The sequence below is a fragment of the Athene noctua genome, chromosome 7, assembly GCF_965140245.1.
Source record: "Athene noctua chromosome 7, bAthNoc1.hap1.1, whole genome shotgun sequence".
Classification (NCBI taxonomy): domain Eukaryota; kingdom Metazoa; phylum Chordata; class Aves; order Strigiformes; family Strigidae; genus Athene; species Athene noctua.
Genome location: NC_134043.1, coordinates 32,152,748 through 32,169,137, shown reverse-complemented (window position 1 = coordinate 32,169,137; position 16,390 = coordinate 32,152,748). Strand labels below are relative to the sequence as shown.

Genomic DNA, 16,390 nt, shown 5'->3' with positions numbered 1-16,390 from the left:
TTGGTTCTGGTTCAAACTTGTGTATACCCAGGGCTCAAAGTAACTTCCTGATGCTGGCAGAGCGTAAAATGGAGTGCAGAATTTGCCCTTCAGTGTAGCCATAACAAAGGGGGTAGTGATTGTAACCTTCCAAATGCTATGTATGACAGTCATGGCAGTGTAGAGTTAACATAATGTGAAATGTGACTTTGGAAGAAAGCTGGCTTCTGAACTGCGCATGTGAGTGCCCATGTGTTTGTATGCTAAGGTGACCTTTCTAGTATCAGGTATAGGTCTTTGCAATCCATTCACTTACAAGCGTGTCTTTGCTTTCTGTACATGTCCTCTTCTGTGTGTATCGCCAACCTGGCTCACTGCAGGCTACAGCCAAGCAAAAGGAGGAGTAGCTAACAAAGGCATTTCCCAGTTCCCTGTACCTTTTTTTTTTCCTATTTGTTTTCAAGAAGTGAAATCCATGTCTCAAGCTCCTTCTATGAATCAGAATGATTGTCAGATATCTTCTTGTAGGAAGAATGGTTATGTGTTTCCTAAACCACACTCGGGTTACAAGGGAGCATTGTTGGTTTGCTTCTCCTGACTCTGCACACTCGTAAAACTCATGTTAAAGCAGTGAGCTCCTCTACACCCAGTCTGTCTCTTTCAGTCATCTGGATTCAGGCCTTTCCCATGTGTTTCTCATCCAAGTCTCCAATAAGCTCTCCACATCACAGAGGGTACCAAGCCCACTGCCATCTCTTCTCTGTCTTTTGTTATGTGCATGATGGTTCAACCTGGTGCTGTAATGAGCTGTGCAGGAAATATTTTTATGTGATACTGATGCCAATTAAGATTCATCTCAAACCACTGTATAGAAGAAAGTCCTGATTATTACTGTGAGTGATTAGAAAAGGTCACCTATATCCTTTACAGTAGTATGTGTTCAGCTGTAAAAAACAAAGATCTCTATCTCTCTTTTTTTTTTTTTCTTTCCTTGCTCTGAGCTAATTGAAGCTCTGCTCACCTGGGTTTCAAAAGATGCCTCACCATTTTAGTTCTTGAAGAATAATAATGTGCATACATCTCCCACAGCTTTTGTCTTCGTTAGACATTTTCATGTCTGGCTAATGAGGAACATTACTCTTTTTGAAGACTATAGTGTAGGGTTATAGGAAATATGTGATAGTCATAAAGGTCTGTAGTCAGTTAGGAGATAGAATATGTAACATTTCACCTTATTTTAGCTGTTGTCCATTGACATTTTACCAAAAGATGCTTTTCTATTTGCAGCCATTTATTTTTCCTGGTGATGTCGTTTTCATTTATTTGAGGACGAGCTGCACCTTGGGACCAGTGCTAGGGCTTCTGGTGACTCTTCAAACACAGAATGAAAAGGCAATGGCTTTCCGTAGAATTTGGTCTTCCTGCTTTACTTCTTTTAATACAAGTGTGCTTGTGGCAGTCCCAGGGTGTTCCACTAGCTAGCATGTGGACCCCAGCTCACACATTTGGGAGCACTCAAAAGCACACTGTGAGCAGGGTCTCTTAATGTGCCTAGACCACATGCTGTTAGGAGTACAGGTGGTTCCTTGTCTCTTACTGAAATGTAAAAGGGTTGTTTCAGAGTGTGAGGACTGTCTTCATTGCTGCGGGTGTGATTTTTCTAGCAGACTTTGCTGTCTTCCAGCAGGCAGAGCTAGGGCCTGGCCTGTGATGCAACCCTTACAACAGTGCTCAGAGACCAACCTAAAGAAAAGTGTTGCAAGGGTGTCTAGGCAAGCTCCCCTCCGAGGAGGGGCAGAAGGAGGTGGGGCTGCACCAGAGACTTCTAATGGCAGAATAAATGGGGAGGTGTAGGGCAGCGCTGTACAGTCACTCCAGCACACCCGCTGTGCCTCTGTTCTCTTCCCGTGTGATCTGCAAGAGCATATTGTCTGCACCAAATCTTGAAGAAATACATACAAGCAGATTTTTGTTTTGTCTTGTTTTCTTTAAACTTTAGTTACCCATCGGCAACTTTCAAGATGACAAGAATTCTGACAGCTTGCAAAGTGATGAAGACTTTGAAAGGCAGATTGGAGTTTTGCAATGTGTCTGCTGATCACTGGAGTTTCTCGAGGACTGGTACAAGGTTGTTGAGCATCAAGGTAACAGTAACTGAGCTATTGTGGTTTAATAGATGTGTTTGACATGCTGAGAGATAACTGGCTGCAGATAACAGGGCTTACCTAGACAAATAAAATTGGACCGAAGGAGATTTGTCTGAACACTAAGCAAGGGGGGTGCTTGGCTAAATGGTTTTATTAGCTAAGCAAACACACTTTTTGTGTAGTCTGGAATGGAAATTATAGGGTGTATTGCATCAAAAGGTGGAAGTTCAGGGTTTCAGTTAATTATTACATGGTATTTTCTTTAGAAACACCCCACCCTTCTATAGGACTTACAGCTAATGGAGAATATCTTTCAGTCCATATGAGCATAAATCAGCTAGATATTTAAAAACATGCATCATCTGAACCATCCTATCTTATTGGATCCACAAAGGATCCATTTTCAATGTATTGGAAACCATGATGGCTCTGAGATTAATGGGAGAGGTAGACAATTGTTCTTTGTGAATGCATCATTGTATCAACTCTTGATTTACTGGGACTGAAACCCCTTAGTTCACTTCCTTAACTTTCTCCTGCTCTTTGTTACAAGTGCTGCATTTGACCAGTTTAGCTAGTATAACTCAGGCAGGCGTGGCAGAGTACAGTGGTGAAATGGGATTTTTTATGTGAATTCTGTAGCACTGGTAGTGTTTCGTCATCATGCACCTTCCACTGAGAAGGTGCTCTTGCACGTGTATCTTGTTGAATCAAGTGTAATAGAATTAGCAGCCAGAGGGGTGATGTTTCAGCAGGTGGTGGGGAAGAGCTCTTAGAGACTGGGGCTGCGGGTACCCAGTAGGTACCACCTTAATGGCAGGGCAGGGTAGAGGGCTGACTGGTATCATTTCTGCCCATTGAGGACTAGGGTTTCTCTTACCTGTCCCACACCCACTGATTTTTCAGGAGATCTCTGAGCTCCTGGCAACAGACCCATTACTTTTAAAACAAAGATTAGCTGCAGAGAAAAACTGGATGAGGAAAGAGGCATCCCTATTTTCATCCCTTCCTGCAACATGCGAGTTCTCAATTTAGCTTTGTCTCACTTGCATTTAAAAACAGAGCCTGTGTTGTGATTCAGTGTTCTTGCTAATGGACCTGGCTTCCCCTGCCTGAGATTGCACGGCTGGCATGAATTGTTACCTTGTTCACTGTCTTGAAACACAGCACAGTAATCTTCTTCCCAGCAGAGGAATCCTGACTCTGCAATCAGATCTGGCTTAGGAGGAAGTTACTCCTCCTTGTGATGACAACACAAGTCCTACTTGTCAATTAGAAAGCCATCACCATTACCAGTTTCTGCAGCTGCACCTTTTGAAGAGGAAGTAGGGCTCTGACATGAGGAGCAAGTTCCTTGGTTGTTCTTCAGGCTGGTGAAGCTGTGTTGGTTTGTCACTGACCACACATTAAAACTATGTCAAAGCCCTCAGGTGGAGCAGTGCTGTCTCTCACATCTTCCAGGGCAGGTACCAGCTTCTATTGTTCCATTTTGAAATCTCAGCACTGGCCTAGAAAGTATCTCTTGGTGTGAGATATTGCATATTGCAACACAGTTTGAACACTCTCTTCTCTTTGAGCTTTGTGCTTTAAATTGAAATGAGAGAGGAGAAAATGGAGATGGTTTTACTGCCAGTATGGCTGGATGAGTAGAACCTGTGAATGCACTAAGAGGTGCTGTTGACAAATATCATGGTGTCTAGGGGATAGGAGCCCAGGAGTCATACTTGGCTGCTTGATTTATGGCTGTTGATGACCTGTAGCATTAGTAGACCAGGAGCCCTTGCAGGTACATTCAAGTTCACCATAGTTTTAGAAACTGTCAAACCAATTAAGCCGGACTGAAGAGTTCTGATGGAACAATTCTTTCTTGTCTCTGTTGCCTCTGATACTTCTCTTGCTTTTTGGAGGTGTTTCAGGTATTTCTGCCATGTGAGTAGAGTACAGCAGTTGAAGCCTTGTGATGCACAGACAAGTGAGTTCAAAGACACTTTAGTTTGTGGTTAGAAGTCTGCCGCAGTAAAAGGCATCTTCCACTTTTTAGCCCATGGTTAGGATTGCTGCTTCAGCTTTTGATGAGACACCGTCTTTCTTCACATATCCCAAGATAAATCTGCTAGGCACCTGCAGTAGGCTGGTCCTGATGCATTCTTATACTGATGGATTAGCATCTGAACTTTCGATTTGGAGTCTTAAATGACAGATTGATGGTGTTAGGTACATGTTTTGTCACTCATTCAAGGACTGCACAGTGACAGACCTACAAGGTCATATCTCATATTGCTGAGGCATCCAGTTATTAAGTTTCATACTCATGGAAAGGTGCTGCCCTACTCTGATGGAGTTACAGTACCAGCTGTTCTAGGATCTACCTATTTCTGTACTCGTAGAGGTAAAGAGTGATTGCTTAAAGCCAGTGACACCAATGCTGAAGGCAAGGAGAATGAATACCTTTTAAGAAAGCAATGTTAAGTGAAACCCTTGGGAGCTATTTTAACCTCAGTCGCAGCAACTGCAAATACACCTGAGGTGGGTCAGAATGAGTTGGGCCCCCTTTCTGTTTCAAGGTGTGTGACAGGATCTATTGCAGGGCGGCCAAAACCTACTGTGCATCTGAAGCACTGAGTTTGATGGAGCATTTGTACTATGCTGTGACTAGCTGGCTCACCACAAGTTGTGGTGCTAGCCAGCCCCAGAAGTCTCTTCCTGACATATATTATGTGACACCTTCTGCCTTGGCGTTGACACTAGGGAAAGTGATTTCCTTATTGGACTTGTTTATTTGAGTTTAATACCTACAGGAATTAGTGCTGTCAGAGTGAATGCTTGAACTCATGGAGAGTAAGAAGGCTGATATCTAGTGTAGTTTAGGAGCCTGTGGTTCCTGAGATCTCAGGTCAGATTTTTAACGCCACCTTTGCCGGGGGCTACATGATTCTGTTTGAATTCAGAATCTGGAATATGAAAACCTGAACCCTTTCTGGCCTGAGGGTTTTGCTTTAAGTCAGTGACAGGCTTATACACCTTTTTTCCATGGGACAAACAGCAGCAGAAGTGAAAGAGACTCTCTAATATACATATGCAAGCAGTAAAGCAGCAGGCCTGAGGGAAAATTTAAGGATAAGTGGTCCTAAAAAGCCAACCTATTGCATAGCTTTGTGCCAGAGTGTGGAAGTTAACTGTAGTTGTGAGACAAGTGACCAAGTACTGACTTATGACTGTGTTTGGTGTTCCAGCCATCATTAGAGATAATGGATATTTGTAAGAAGTTTGGAGAAAGAGTGAAATGCAAAGTAATTAAGGTGTGTGGGATAATGGCAGTATAGGTAATGATCCCATTCTCCCATTATTGCAGGCTTAAATGAGTGTTTAGTTGCCTTTTATTGCTTTTTCTCAGTGGGCTATTTTAGGGATCATAACAAAATACAAAGAAAACATGTTTCTAACCTGCATATAAGCTAAGTAAAGTATTACAGACTATGAGGAAGGGGTGGTAGTTTTAGTAGAGTGCCTAATAATTCTTCTCTCAAGTCTGTTTTCTGTCCAGTTAAACTCAGCCTATGTGGGGAAACACCATTGTAGGTGGGCAGTCTGATATGTGGGGACTCACAGATTCGTATTTCCCTATTGCATCCCATTCTTCAGTTCTAAAGGAGAGATGGAGCATCCACAAGTGAGAGAAGGGCAGATCAGAGGCTCCTATAGGCTCTCTGTAGGGATGCTTAGCATCACTGGTTTCAGCGCAATCAAGCTTCTTTATAATTCAGGAATGGGCAGAGAGACTGTAGCTCAAAGCTCATATCATTTAATGCTCATCTGAGGCCAATGTAGTTAAACGGGGATGTAAAGAGTAGTACGAGCAATAAATAGGTGGCTTGTAACAGTATAGCTGGCTCAGTAAGGGGAGGATTGGGAGAGCTATAAAAACCACCAGGAGCAAGCTAAAAATATAGTTAAAAATGAGAGGGAGAGCAGGAAGATTTTTGAGCACTGGTTATAGAAACTATTTCAGATTACTGTAAAAGGGGTCTTCAAATATATTTTGAGGCAGGTGGAAAGTAACTGAGAAAATGACTGCATGGGAAGCAGAGAGATGGGTGAGGAGATGAAAGATCAGTCACAAGCTACTCCACTGCTCTTCCTTTGGAGGTGAAAGTGAAGGGGAGCTAAAATTGGATCTGTTCCCTTAGAGATGGGGGAACTTACTGGGCTGCTACTGTGGGGGAGGGAAGGGGTGCTCATTTCCTTGGGTGCTTAGTGCTTTCTGCCAAGTGCCTCACCTGTCTTGGTTCCCTCTCCTTTGATTTTTGTCACGAACAACTATTTGTGGCATTGTTGTGAAGAGCCTTAAGAAGAGTTGAAGTTGCAGGAGCTGTGACTTTTCTGTGATGCTGCCTGTGTTGTGTTTCTGGCTTTGCTTTCTTTTTGACTTGGACGGTAAGAACGGGCTCTTAGGCTTTGGAATGGGCTGCCCAGGGAGGTGGTGGAGTCCCCATCCCTGGAGGTGTTTAACAGTCGGGCTGACATAGCGCTGAGGGATCTGGTGTAGTTGGGAACTGTCAGTGTTGGTTAATGGTTGGACTGGATGATCTTCAAGGTCTTTTCCAACCTAGACGATTCTGTGATTCTGTAAAGGAACTAATCCAAAGCTTCTCCCTAAAGTTAGCCTAAGGGTGAATCATCTTTGGTGTATCACAAGACACTGACTTGGTTTTTGATTCATTCTTTATTCTTTCCCTCTCTTCTTCTATTAATTTTAGCCAGAAGCAAATGTGCTACAATAAAATTACAGATATAAAAAAAAAAAAGGTTGGCAAAGGAAGTCTTGACTGTTAGCAATGTCCAGAAAGATTTCTAGCCTGTAATGGCATAGTACTCACGAGAAGAGACATTCTTCTATCAACTCCTCCTTTGTTGCTGGTTATTTGGTCTTGAGAGAGTGGATGTAGCACAGTCCTGGCACCGGTTTTCTACTGTAGAAGAAATCTGATGGCTTTTAGCTTCTTCTGTGCTTCTGATATGTTGGCCAGACTGACTAGTGATACGCAGTCAGCCAGATTTGTGTGCCAAGAAATGCAGCAGAAGCTGCTGTACTGTGTGGAATCATGGCCTGCCTTAGAAAGGAGGTGTTTTATCATCTTCTTACTAGAGGGAAATAAACTGTTTTGCACTGAAGCTGAGTCCCAGCTGTGTCTCTGCCATACATTGGTGCCTATCCTGGCTTCGGTACTGGGCATACTCATAGTCCTCCAGCAGCCCAGCGTTCAGGGTTCAGCTTGACCCTGCCAAGAGTAACTGAGTGATTTCTTTGGAGGGGAAAAACTTGACTTCCTTGACTAGTAACTCTGTGAGGCAAGTAGAAAAGAGGAAAAATTATCTGTTCACTTTCCGGTAAAGGAGTTTATAGCAGACACAATTTAAAAAGCAAATTGTACTGCAGATCTTTTGGGATTTTGCAGACATCTATCATTCATCCTGTAGATGGAAAGGGCTGCTAGAGCAGGGAGCTAACTGGAACTAAGTTAATCTGGTTTTCTACTTTCTTATTGTTTTGTTTTTCGTGTTGTTTTCTGTGGTTTTTTTTGTTTGTTTGTTTGTTTTTTTTTTTTAAATGCTACAATGCTTTGTTTACCTCGTGTGTGAACTGCTTAGTGAAGTGGGATCTGAACTAGTTAACTCTTCAAGTTGCTTTGACAAAATGCACAAAATCTAGCAGTGACAGCATGACCCTTTCCCTTAGCCATCTCCATCCTCAAAGCTGTTCAAGAGTCTTGCAGCCTCTCTGGAGCGCAGGGGGCTCTTCTAAAGGTAAAGCTACTGGTGTGTAGGAAGGAGAAATCAGATTGCAAACGGTGTGTCTCACATTGGGGGGTGTGTACGGAAGAAACATTTCATTTGACTACAACAGATTTATCTGAGACTACCTGGGGATGCTTCTGAGAAGAGTGGAGACAAAAGGACCTCCTGGAAGCTCTGGGATTTTTATTTCTTGCTGCTTGTTTTTTTAAAAGTGAACATCTCTCACAACTAATCCCTGATTAAGTCAGCTGGCCTTCTCTGTAGCCTGTAAATGACTTTTCACACTAAAAACAAGACTGAAAAGCCAAAGTAGGCTGGCAGCTTAGGGATATGGTAACACCTCCGCTGGAAACGTAAGAAAGAATAATCGCTTCTAGAATACTCAACAAACAAACCAACCACTTAATTAAGAATAATAAATCAGTAAGGGAGGGAAACATTTGAACATCTATCCCTTGCTATAGCTGAACTTGCAGGCAGGTTATGGTTGCTCAGGGACATTCTTCTGTATTACTTGAACACTGTGGGGCTCTAATAGTACAACAGGGGCTTCTATTCAACAGAAGTTATTTCTGTGCTGGTCTGGTGTGTAGAAGGGCAAGTGGTCTGTGGGGGGAGGAAAGACATGCAGATTCCTGTCAAGTACTATAGTGAGGGTGATGCTTTAAAGGTCACAGTGATTGCTCTGGATTTTGGCCCCCAGGAGTTAGATGGATGTTAACTTTTCTGGTCATTCCACTGTTGTGGACTTGGCTTCCTGAAGGATTCTCCCAGGCTATGTTTGCAGTTGGCACCATGATTCAGGCGATTACCCCAACTTGTACCAGAGAGTGGTAGGACTTGCTTGAACTGGAGTTGGTATTTGGGTGGACTCAAATACATGGCCTACTGGGAGAAGGGATTCATCTCCTTAAACCAAGGCTGAGAGAAACTGGTCCCTGCAGTCAGCCTCCCATGTTGGCAGTGTGGGCTGGGCTTTCAGCAGGCTTTGGAAAGGGCAGAGGTCCTGTCCAAAGCCCAGTCTGAGGCATCCAGGAGACCTCTGTGCTTTGTAATGATTTGAGTGTGTGGCAGCTTTCTGTAACGAGAGGCTTAGTGAGATTAGGGATCTGACCAAACTGTAATTTTTATTTAGGTTAAATCTAGGGGATTTAGTCACAAAAACTACATTTGTAACCAAAGAGGGAGGCGGTTTTCATGTTGCTGACTATCCCATCCAATAGCGTGGGAAGGTTCAAAAAATGATGGCTAAACCTTTTGAGAACGACTGGATGTTTGACATTAATGAGGAAAAAATGCAAGGCTAAAAGCATCCCAGATGTACAGAATTCAATTACTTGGCAGTGCAGTTTGATTTTTTAGTGTATTTTGCAGTACATTAGTAATTGATCTGTGCAGTATTTGTAAGTGCAGAGAAGCTCTAGATGAATGTTTGCCATGACTGTTACAAAATGTTCAGTGCTGGGAATGAAATTTCTCCTTGCTGTGATTGTTCATCTGATTTACAGCTAATGGAAAGTAGTTCTCCTGGTCCTTTCTACAGCAAATTGATCCTGATTTTTCTTTTAAAAAATCCCATTAAGAGGAATTGTTCTGTAAAAAAACCCCAATATAAAGTTAAATCATGGTGAGAGCTGCTGCCTCGTGGACAGACTTGGCACATCTCCTGTGGCGCAGACTATTGGGGTTTTTGTACTGGTAGTCACTCTGTGACTACAGCTCTGTGCCCAGAAGGCAGCTTCGCTTACATTCCAAAAGTGGAAATTTCTCAGGACTCAAAAGATTCATCGTCCAAATTTTGTTAAGCCCAGAAATTTATTGGCAAATCTATTGCCAGCTTTGCTTACTCTCTCTCTTCCCCTGCATGTCATCAGTGATCCTGCTGTTTGAAGCAATCTCTCAACTCATTCTGTCATTTCTGTTGCGCCTATACTTGTTATTTTCTTGGTAGAAGCTGGAGTTCCCAGGTGGTTTCCCATCCAATTTCTGGACAGGCTAAGAAAATTTTAGTTTCCAAATAAGGCAAAAGTGGGTGTGTTTTGTCTGGTATGTGCAAAGACCCAGCTGAAACTCTTAATGACTTTTGTAAAACTCGCTCTTTGTGTCCCATTTTCCTCAGCTGTAAAATAGTGATTAAGCTTGTAAGGGATCCCACAGTTAGTGTGGGACTCAGTTCTGCTAAATGCTCTCTGAAAGAGGTGCAGCTTTATGGGAAGTTTTCTGCTAGGCTGCTTGTTCCATATCTACCTCTTCCAGGACAATTTATACCTAGCCCTGAGGTAACTGAGACCGTGAGTGTCTAAGCTGTGAGTTCATCTCTTCTTGTGTCCTACAGCAGAATGGACTGGTATTTTGAATTTTGCCATCTGACACTAGTCCAACTAAGCATAGACTTGTTTTTAGTGGCTTAGCTGTACAGTTGCAACAGAAGTTAAGCACCTATCAAAGGTCACAGCTGTATGAGAGTCAGCATACTCAGCAGCAAGCCTTGAGCAAACATTGAGGAGAGGGGTGATCATTTCCTTACAGAGTTATGATATTGGTTAATTGCAAGATACATTGAGTGAAAAAATAAACGTGATACAGAAGGGTGGTCTCACAGTAATAGCAGCACATTCTCTGCTTGCGTTTGAGGTTTGCCAGCTGCCTTGCCCTTGTTGGGAGCACAATGTTTCCTAAGTATTAGAATGAAAAAGAACATCAGGAGACTAGTAAAAGAGACAGTATCTTGACAGCTGGGAATGGGAGAGGGGCAGGGATACTTACAACATCAGACATGAAAGGCAGGTGTCCTAGGTGTTACCTGTATAAACATCAAGGCTTTTCCTCCTGTATTTGAGTCTCTTCATGTGCCTTTCTCTAGGCGCAGACAGCGAACTTGGTGCTGGAAGATGGGATGAAGATGAAGGGCTATTCTTTTGGCTATCCATCCTCCACAGCAGGGGAAGTCGTATTCAACACTGGTCTTTCTGGGTAAGGCACAAGCAAATGAGATGTAAGCACCAGTTTTCTGGGAGCTTGTTAAAGTGTGAAAGTTGCTTTTTGCAAGTTCATAGGGTCCTGATCTAAACATGTAGTGTTCTGTGTAAGGAAACACCATAGTCCAGGGATACACAGAGAGAGAGACAGTTAATGAAGAGACTTCAGGCAGTCCTCGCATCATAGCCTTTGTGGTGATAAGCAACTTTAAAGACTGATATAACTAACCATGGTAGTGAGGTATGTAGGAATCTGATCACTTCCCATTGAAATGCAACCATTGCTGAGTCAGAGCAGAGGAACTGTCTTTGTTCTCCCTTCAGTGCCCTGATCAAATATAGAGATTTGAAGCACCTGCAACATTCTGGGTAATGGAACACTTCTGAGTGCAAAATTTTTAAATCCCAAGGTTTGCAAGTTGGTCACCTGTATGACCCATCCCTTATGACATTTGTTGGCTCATACCACAGTTAAGGATTCATTTAAACTCTGTGGCCTTTCCATCTAAAGGGCAGGATCAGATTCGTGCCTAACCTAGCCTAACTCTCAGTCCTCTTGACTGGTAGAAGCCAGTGGCTGATTTAGGATGGCAGACAAATGCTGCTGGTGATTTTGTTGAACTGCTTGAGCAGAGGAAATCTGCCTGGATGAATGAGGCTTTTGGTTAGGAGAGGGACATATTCCTGGGGAGGCAAGACAGCTCTGAGGTTGTTGGTGCCTGAGCTTTTTCTGCAGTCATTCATAGCTGTCTTTGCCCAGGTGCCTTGCATTCCCCAAATTCTGCTCTCTTTTGGAGAAACCAGTACTCACAGGATGAGTTTTTAAATTATCTCATTGGTGAGAGTGTTAAATTGCTGCAGAGGGGAATCTGTTTGCAAAGTTTTGCATTAGGAGGCAATTATTTAAGTATTTTGACAGCACTAATTACCTGCTGTGTTAATATACCTGCCAAGAAGCAACTGTTTAATATAGATCAGAATGATGGAGGGCACCAGAGTTCTCTTCTCAATGATAGATTATGGGCAATAAATCTTGTCACATCACAAAAGTCAAGGAGGACCTGATGGATTAATTTCCTCTCCACATGTTACTGTGGCAGCAGAATTTTCGGCTCATTTTCTAGACAATTGGAGAGGATACCTGTGAAAGAGAGATCTCTTCTGTGCTGGGGAGAATATGGGCATGGAGGGAACATTCGAAATGTTAGGGTGTATCTTCAGGGCACTCTCCAGGAACATGACCTTGATTGTTTTGGAGAACAGGAAGATAAGAGTTTGCAGTGTTGTTGCAGATTGTGAAAGTAACAGATTTGCTACCAGTCCAAGCATTGCTGTCTAGTGAAAGAAGTCCTGTAGCTCTGCCTAGTGCTCCTGAGCACAGAGATCAAGACCCTCCGTACCCAGAGGAACCCAGCTACCTCTTTTCATTGACGCAGTAAGAGGCTAAGTGCCTGCGTGAAGGAGGTGCCAAGGTTGGGGACTTTTAGAGACTATCTGGGCACATAGCAATTTGTCAGCATAGGGAGCCAGAGGCTAGTCCAGGGGTGTTTTTGCCATGGCTGCTCTTAAGCCTCAAACCACTGCTTTCTGTGATGTGGGTGTTTCTGGATGCAGAGTGGGGTCAGCATGGGGTCTGTACTGGAGTGATTAATATGCTGCTCTGCACCTTGTCTCCTCATCTGGACTCCCACGTTCTGTTTCATGTCACAGAACTGGGAGGCAAAGCACTTTATGTGCATACAGCTTTCAGGCTTGAAGTAGCTAAAGCTGGCTGAAATGCTGTCATATTACTCTGGAATAAAGGGCAGAGAGCACTGTTTTGCTTTAAATTGTTGAATTTTCATTAGAAAAGCATGAGGATGAACTTTTCAGAAACATTTGCTCAAAAAAGTATTTCTTAGCGTTGCAGCCATCTGTTTGGTATAGGAACAAAAAGGAAGAAGTTGATTTCCAATTAAGAAAAAGGAAGAATTACAACCCATAAAATGTTCCCATGTTTGAAACAGCTCAGTAAATGCGTTTGCTTTCAATAAGTCTGTGTGTGTTTCCCATGATATTCTAGTGAGAGAACTGATTGACAGGAATTTACTGAAATCAGGCAGGCCTTTGGGCAGGCACAGCAAGGATTAGACCTTGCAGCATCTTTGGAGCTCATGTTCCCATCTGCTCCTCTTGTGCTCCACAAGGCATTGTGCCTGCTTAAAGGGCACTGTGTCTCAGTGCAGAGATGTGCCTTCATACCCCAGCCAAACCCAATGGCTCTCTGTCCTTGTTTGCTGATTACAAATAACATGCAAAGGTTAATTACATTAGCTTTGTCATTAACAAAGAGTCTTTTGGAAGCAAAACCAATTTACTTGGAAGGAGAGAGCGATGCCAAATGTGCATGTGCCTTGCACTTACTGCAGTTCTGTGATCACACTGCACTTTGTGTGGTTGTTTACCTGCAGCAGGAAGTATAGATTTGAACAGCAGGAGAGGCTTACCTGAAAATATTTCATGGGCATTGTTCCTTCGACATGGCATTTCTCAGAGCTGGCTGGTGTGCTGTGTTGTCTGTATCTGCCTGCAACCATTCCGGGTTTTGTGAAGAGTTTCCCAATGTTTGACAATTAATCTTCTGGCAGTAAGTCCGATGTTCCATAAAAATGTCTCTTGTAACTTGCTGATATCTGGTAGATGGCTGGAGTTGCCAATTATGTATTGTTTAAACAATAATGACAATAATAAATTATATTTTGTGTAGGGCAGATTCATCCTGAAGTGTCTTTATGCATTTGGCTAAATATTTGTGTGGATAACTTCATCTGTTGCTAAATTACAACTGCTTTTGGGTTGAAAGACAGCTATTGTTTAATGGATTGCTGCAACAGTATGCTACAGTATAAGGGAGAAAGTCAAGGACTATGCGTTAATTTGAAGCTGAAGGATAGGAGCATGGGCGTGTAGACCATGTTTATGCTGTCCCCCTCTTTGGGGTTGAAAGTGAGACTGGATCTACTGGATCTAGAGCTGATACTTTGCAAAATCCTAGGTTTGAGCCTTCACTGCAGAAGAATGTTCCACTACACTTTTAGATCCTTGCTGAGAAGGGTATTCAGGCAGGTGCTTGAACAAAGTTTCTGTTCCTGGGGCTTCTGCTTGGGCTAAAGGTATAAGGACGTGCTTTGGGGTCTTGTGACCAGGGTGGAGTCCCAAAGCATTGCCTTCAACTTGCCTTCTTCAAAGATATGCAAACTAACTTCCAAGCACTTAGAAGTCTTGTCGGGTGAAATGTGTGGTGTTCTGTGGGTGGGAACCTGGAGGCTGCCTAGAAGAGAGGCTGGGCCTCTGCTGGGAGAAACTGCAAAAGTGGTACTGTGGCAGGGTTAGTTGGCAGAGCAGGTAGGAGAGAAGAACGCAGAGCAGTAATGAGGAATCGCAAGGCTGATTCACAGCTGCTTCCCTGACTGATCTCCAGACAAAAAGATAGGCATAAATTTGTCCCCCACAGAAAGAGTAGTTACAGCCCTCAACATCTCAAGACCTGCAAGCTCCAGACTGGGAAAAGGACCAGGTCTGGGCAAACAGCTCTGTTGTCTGTTAGCTTTCCTGTTTGAGTTTTCTGTTGCCACTGAGAGGGACAAATTCTTACACCACATGGAGGGAAGGGCACAGCAATGATGAAGCACTGTTCGCATGGTGTACCCAGGGAATGGCCAAGCCCAAGCTGTTATCTGGGGGTCAAGTGGTATACCATGCACTTACTGCAGTTCTGTGATTGCTCTGTACTTTGTGTGGTTGTTTACCTTATGTTAAATCACAAGGAGTCTGAGTTTGTTAATAGCTCCTGTGCTTTTCTTAAATGAAACATGAGAAGCCAAAGCCTTTCCTTGTTCTCAGTGTCAGATGTTTGATCCCAGATGTCAAAGTAAGGGCAGATTCACAGATGTGTTTGCTTTTATACTGAGAATGCTGTCACATGAATACCATTTCTGTCTTTTTGTCATATGGGAATTCAGACCTGTCTTGTTTTCACTGGCTCTTTTGTTTTCCTTTCAAATCCAGACCAATGTACTTTTCTTCTGTTGCTTCTTCATCTAGATACACCGAAGCATTGACAGATCCCAGCTACAAAGGACAGATTCTTACACTGGCTAACCCCATAGTTGGGAATGGTGGGGTGCCTGACACAGCTGCTTTGGATGAAATGGGCCTCAGGAGGTTTCTGGAGTCTGATGGGATCAAGGTAACAGTGGGAGAGACAGAGCTGATCAAAGGGTGGTGCTAGCAGCCAGAGTGTGTGTGTGTGCGTGTGTGCATGCGTGCACAAGATTTTACTGGCACCCTCATGGAAGTTAGAAGGAATCTATGATACTCAGCCTTTCTTTTTCCTCTTCTGGATATTGTCCTTTGGGGGAATGGTGGCAAAAGATAATCCAGCTTGCTTTCTGTATCAGTCCATGTGCTGTCTGGAAGTGGTGTATTTCCCATCAGTGACAGATGTGCTACAGTTTTTGTGAACTGCTGTTCTGGATGGCTTTTCTTCCACATTCCCTTCTGCCTCCTATGTATCTCTGCCCAGGACTGGTTGCCACAAGGAGATCAAATGCCAGTGAGAATGAGAAATTTCTGTGTGCTGAGACTTTTCTCTATATGCCTGTACTACCACAAATGGGAGGTCACAGTTGTGTGGAGAAGGCTGTACGTACTAGTGCAGGAACCAGTATTTACACTGTGGTGACAGGGGATATTGGCTAGGTGCAGGACTGTGTCCATGCAGTGGCGGCAGTACCAAAAAATGAAACAAAACCATGTAATTGCAGAACCAGTGAAATGTTCTATCTGTCCTTAGGTGAAATGACTCGTAAGCTATCTAACTCCACTGGAAAATGGAGCTGAATTTTGAAATGAAATGTCACTTAAAAGTGAAAAGCTTTCTTAAACAAAGAATGAACCAAAATAAAACCTTTGTCTTGTGTTAAATTTCCACTTTCATTCTAATGAGAAGCGTTTTCTTAGTTCAATGTAATTTGCAGCTTTGGTTACCTGAAAGCCACATTATTATATGAATTGCCTAAGTAAAAGGGTCTGGATACAATCATGACAGAGCATGAAGTCTTTACACTGGTAAAGAGAACAGGTACCTGTTCTGTGCACTTCCCCTGTGAAAGCTCAGATTTACTATCTTTTTGTTATATAAAAGCAGCCATACCATGCCTGCCTAGCCTTGTGTCCTGTCTGTGACATGGTTTGCAGTGGATGAATAGTGAAAATTCAGAAAGTACAGGGCAAGTACAGGGTGATCCTTCAGTGCAAAATGACATTTCTTCTCTCTGCAGGTTTCAGGCTTGCTGGTACTGGATTACAGCAATGAGTACAGCCACTGGCAGGCTGCTAGGAGCCTGGGAGACTGGTTGCAGGAAGAACAGGTGAGCAGTCTAGTGGTAACTACGTTATGAGAACAGACCTGTATGTTTGATAACAGGGGAGAGAACTGCTGGCTTTGAG

General features: G+C 43.2%; 1 protein-coding gene across 1 annotated transcript in view; it reads left to right on the top strand.

Moving 5' to 3' along the window:
• Window positions 1–2,000: 2,000 nt before the first annotated feature.
• The window catches only part of CPS1 (carbamoyl-phosphate synthase 1), a 95,450-nt gene continuing 81,060 nt past the window's right edge, over window positions 2,001–16,390 (top strand). Inside the window, exons 1-4 of the mRNA XM_074910721.1 lie at window positions 2,001–2,123; window positions 10,786–10,895; window positions 14,984–15,128; window positions 16,222–16,311. Of these exons, the coding sequence (XP_074766822.1) occupies window positions 2,001–2,123; window positions 10,786–10,895; window positions 14,984–15,128; window positions 16,222–16,311 (468 nt within the window). The remainder of the gene's footprint in view (window positions 2,124–10,785; window positions 10,896–14,983; window positions 15,129–16,221; window positions 16,312–16,390) is intronic.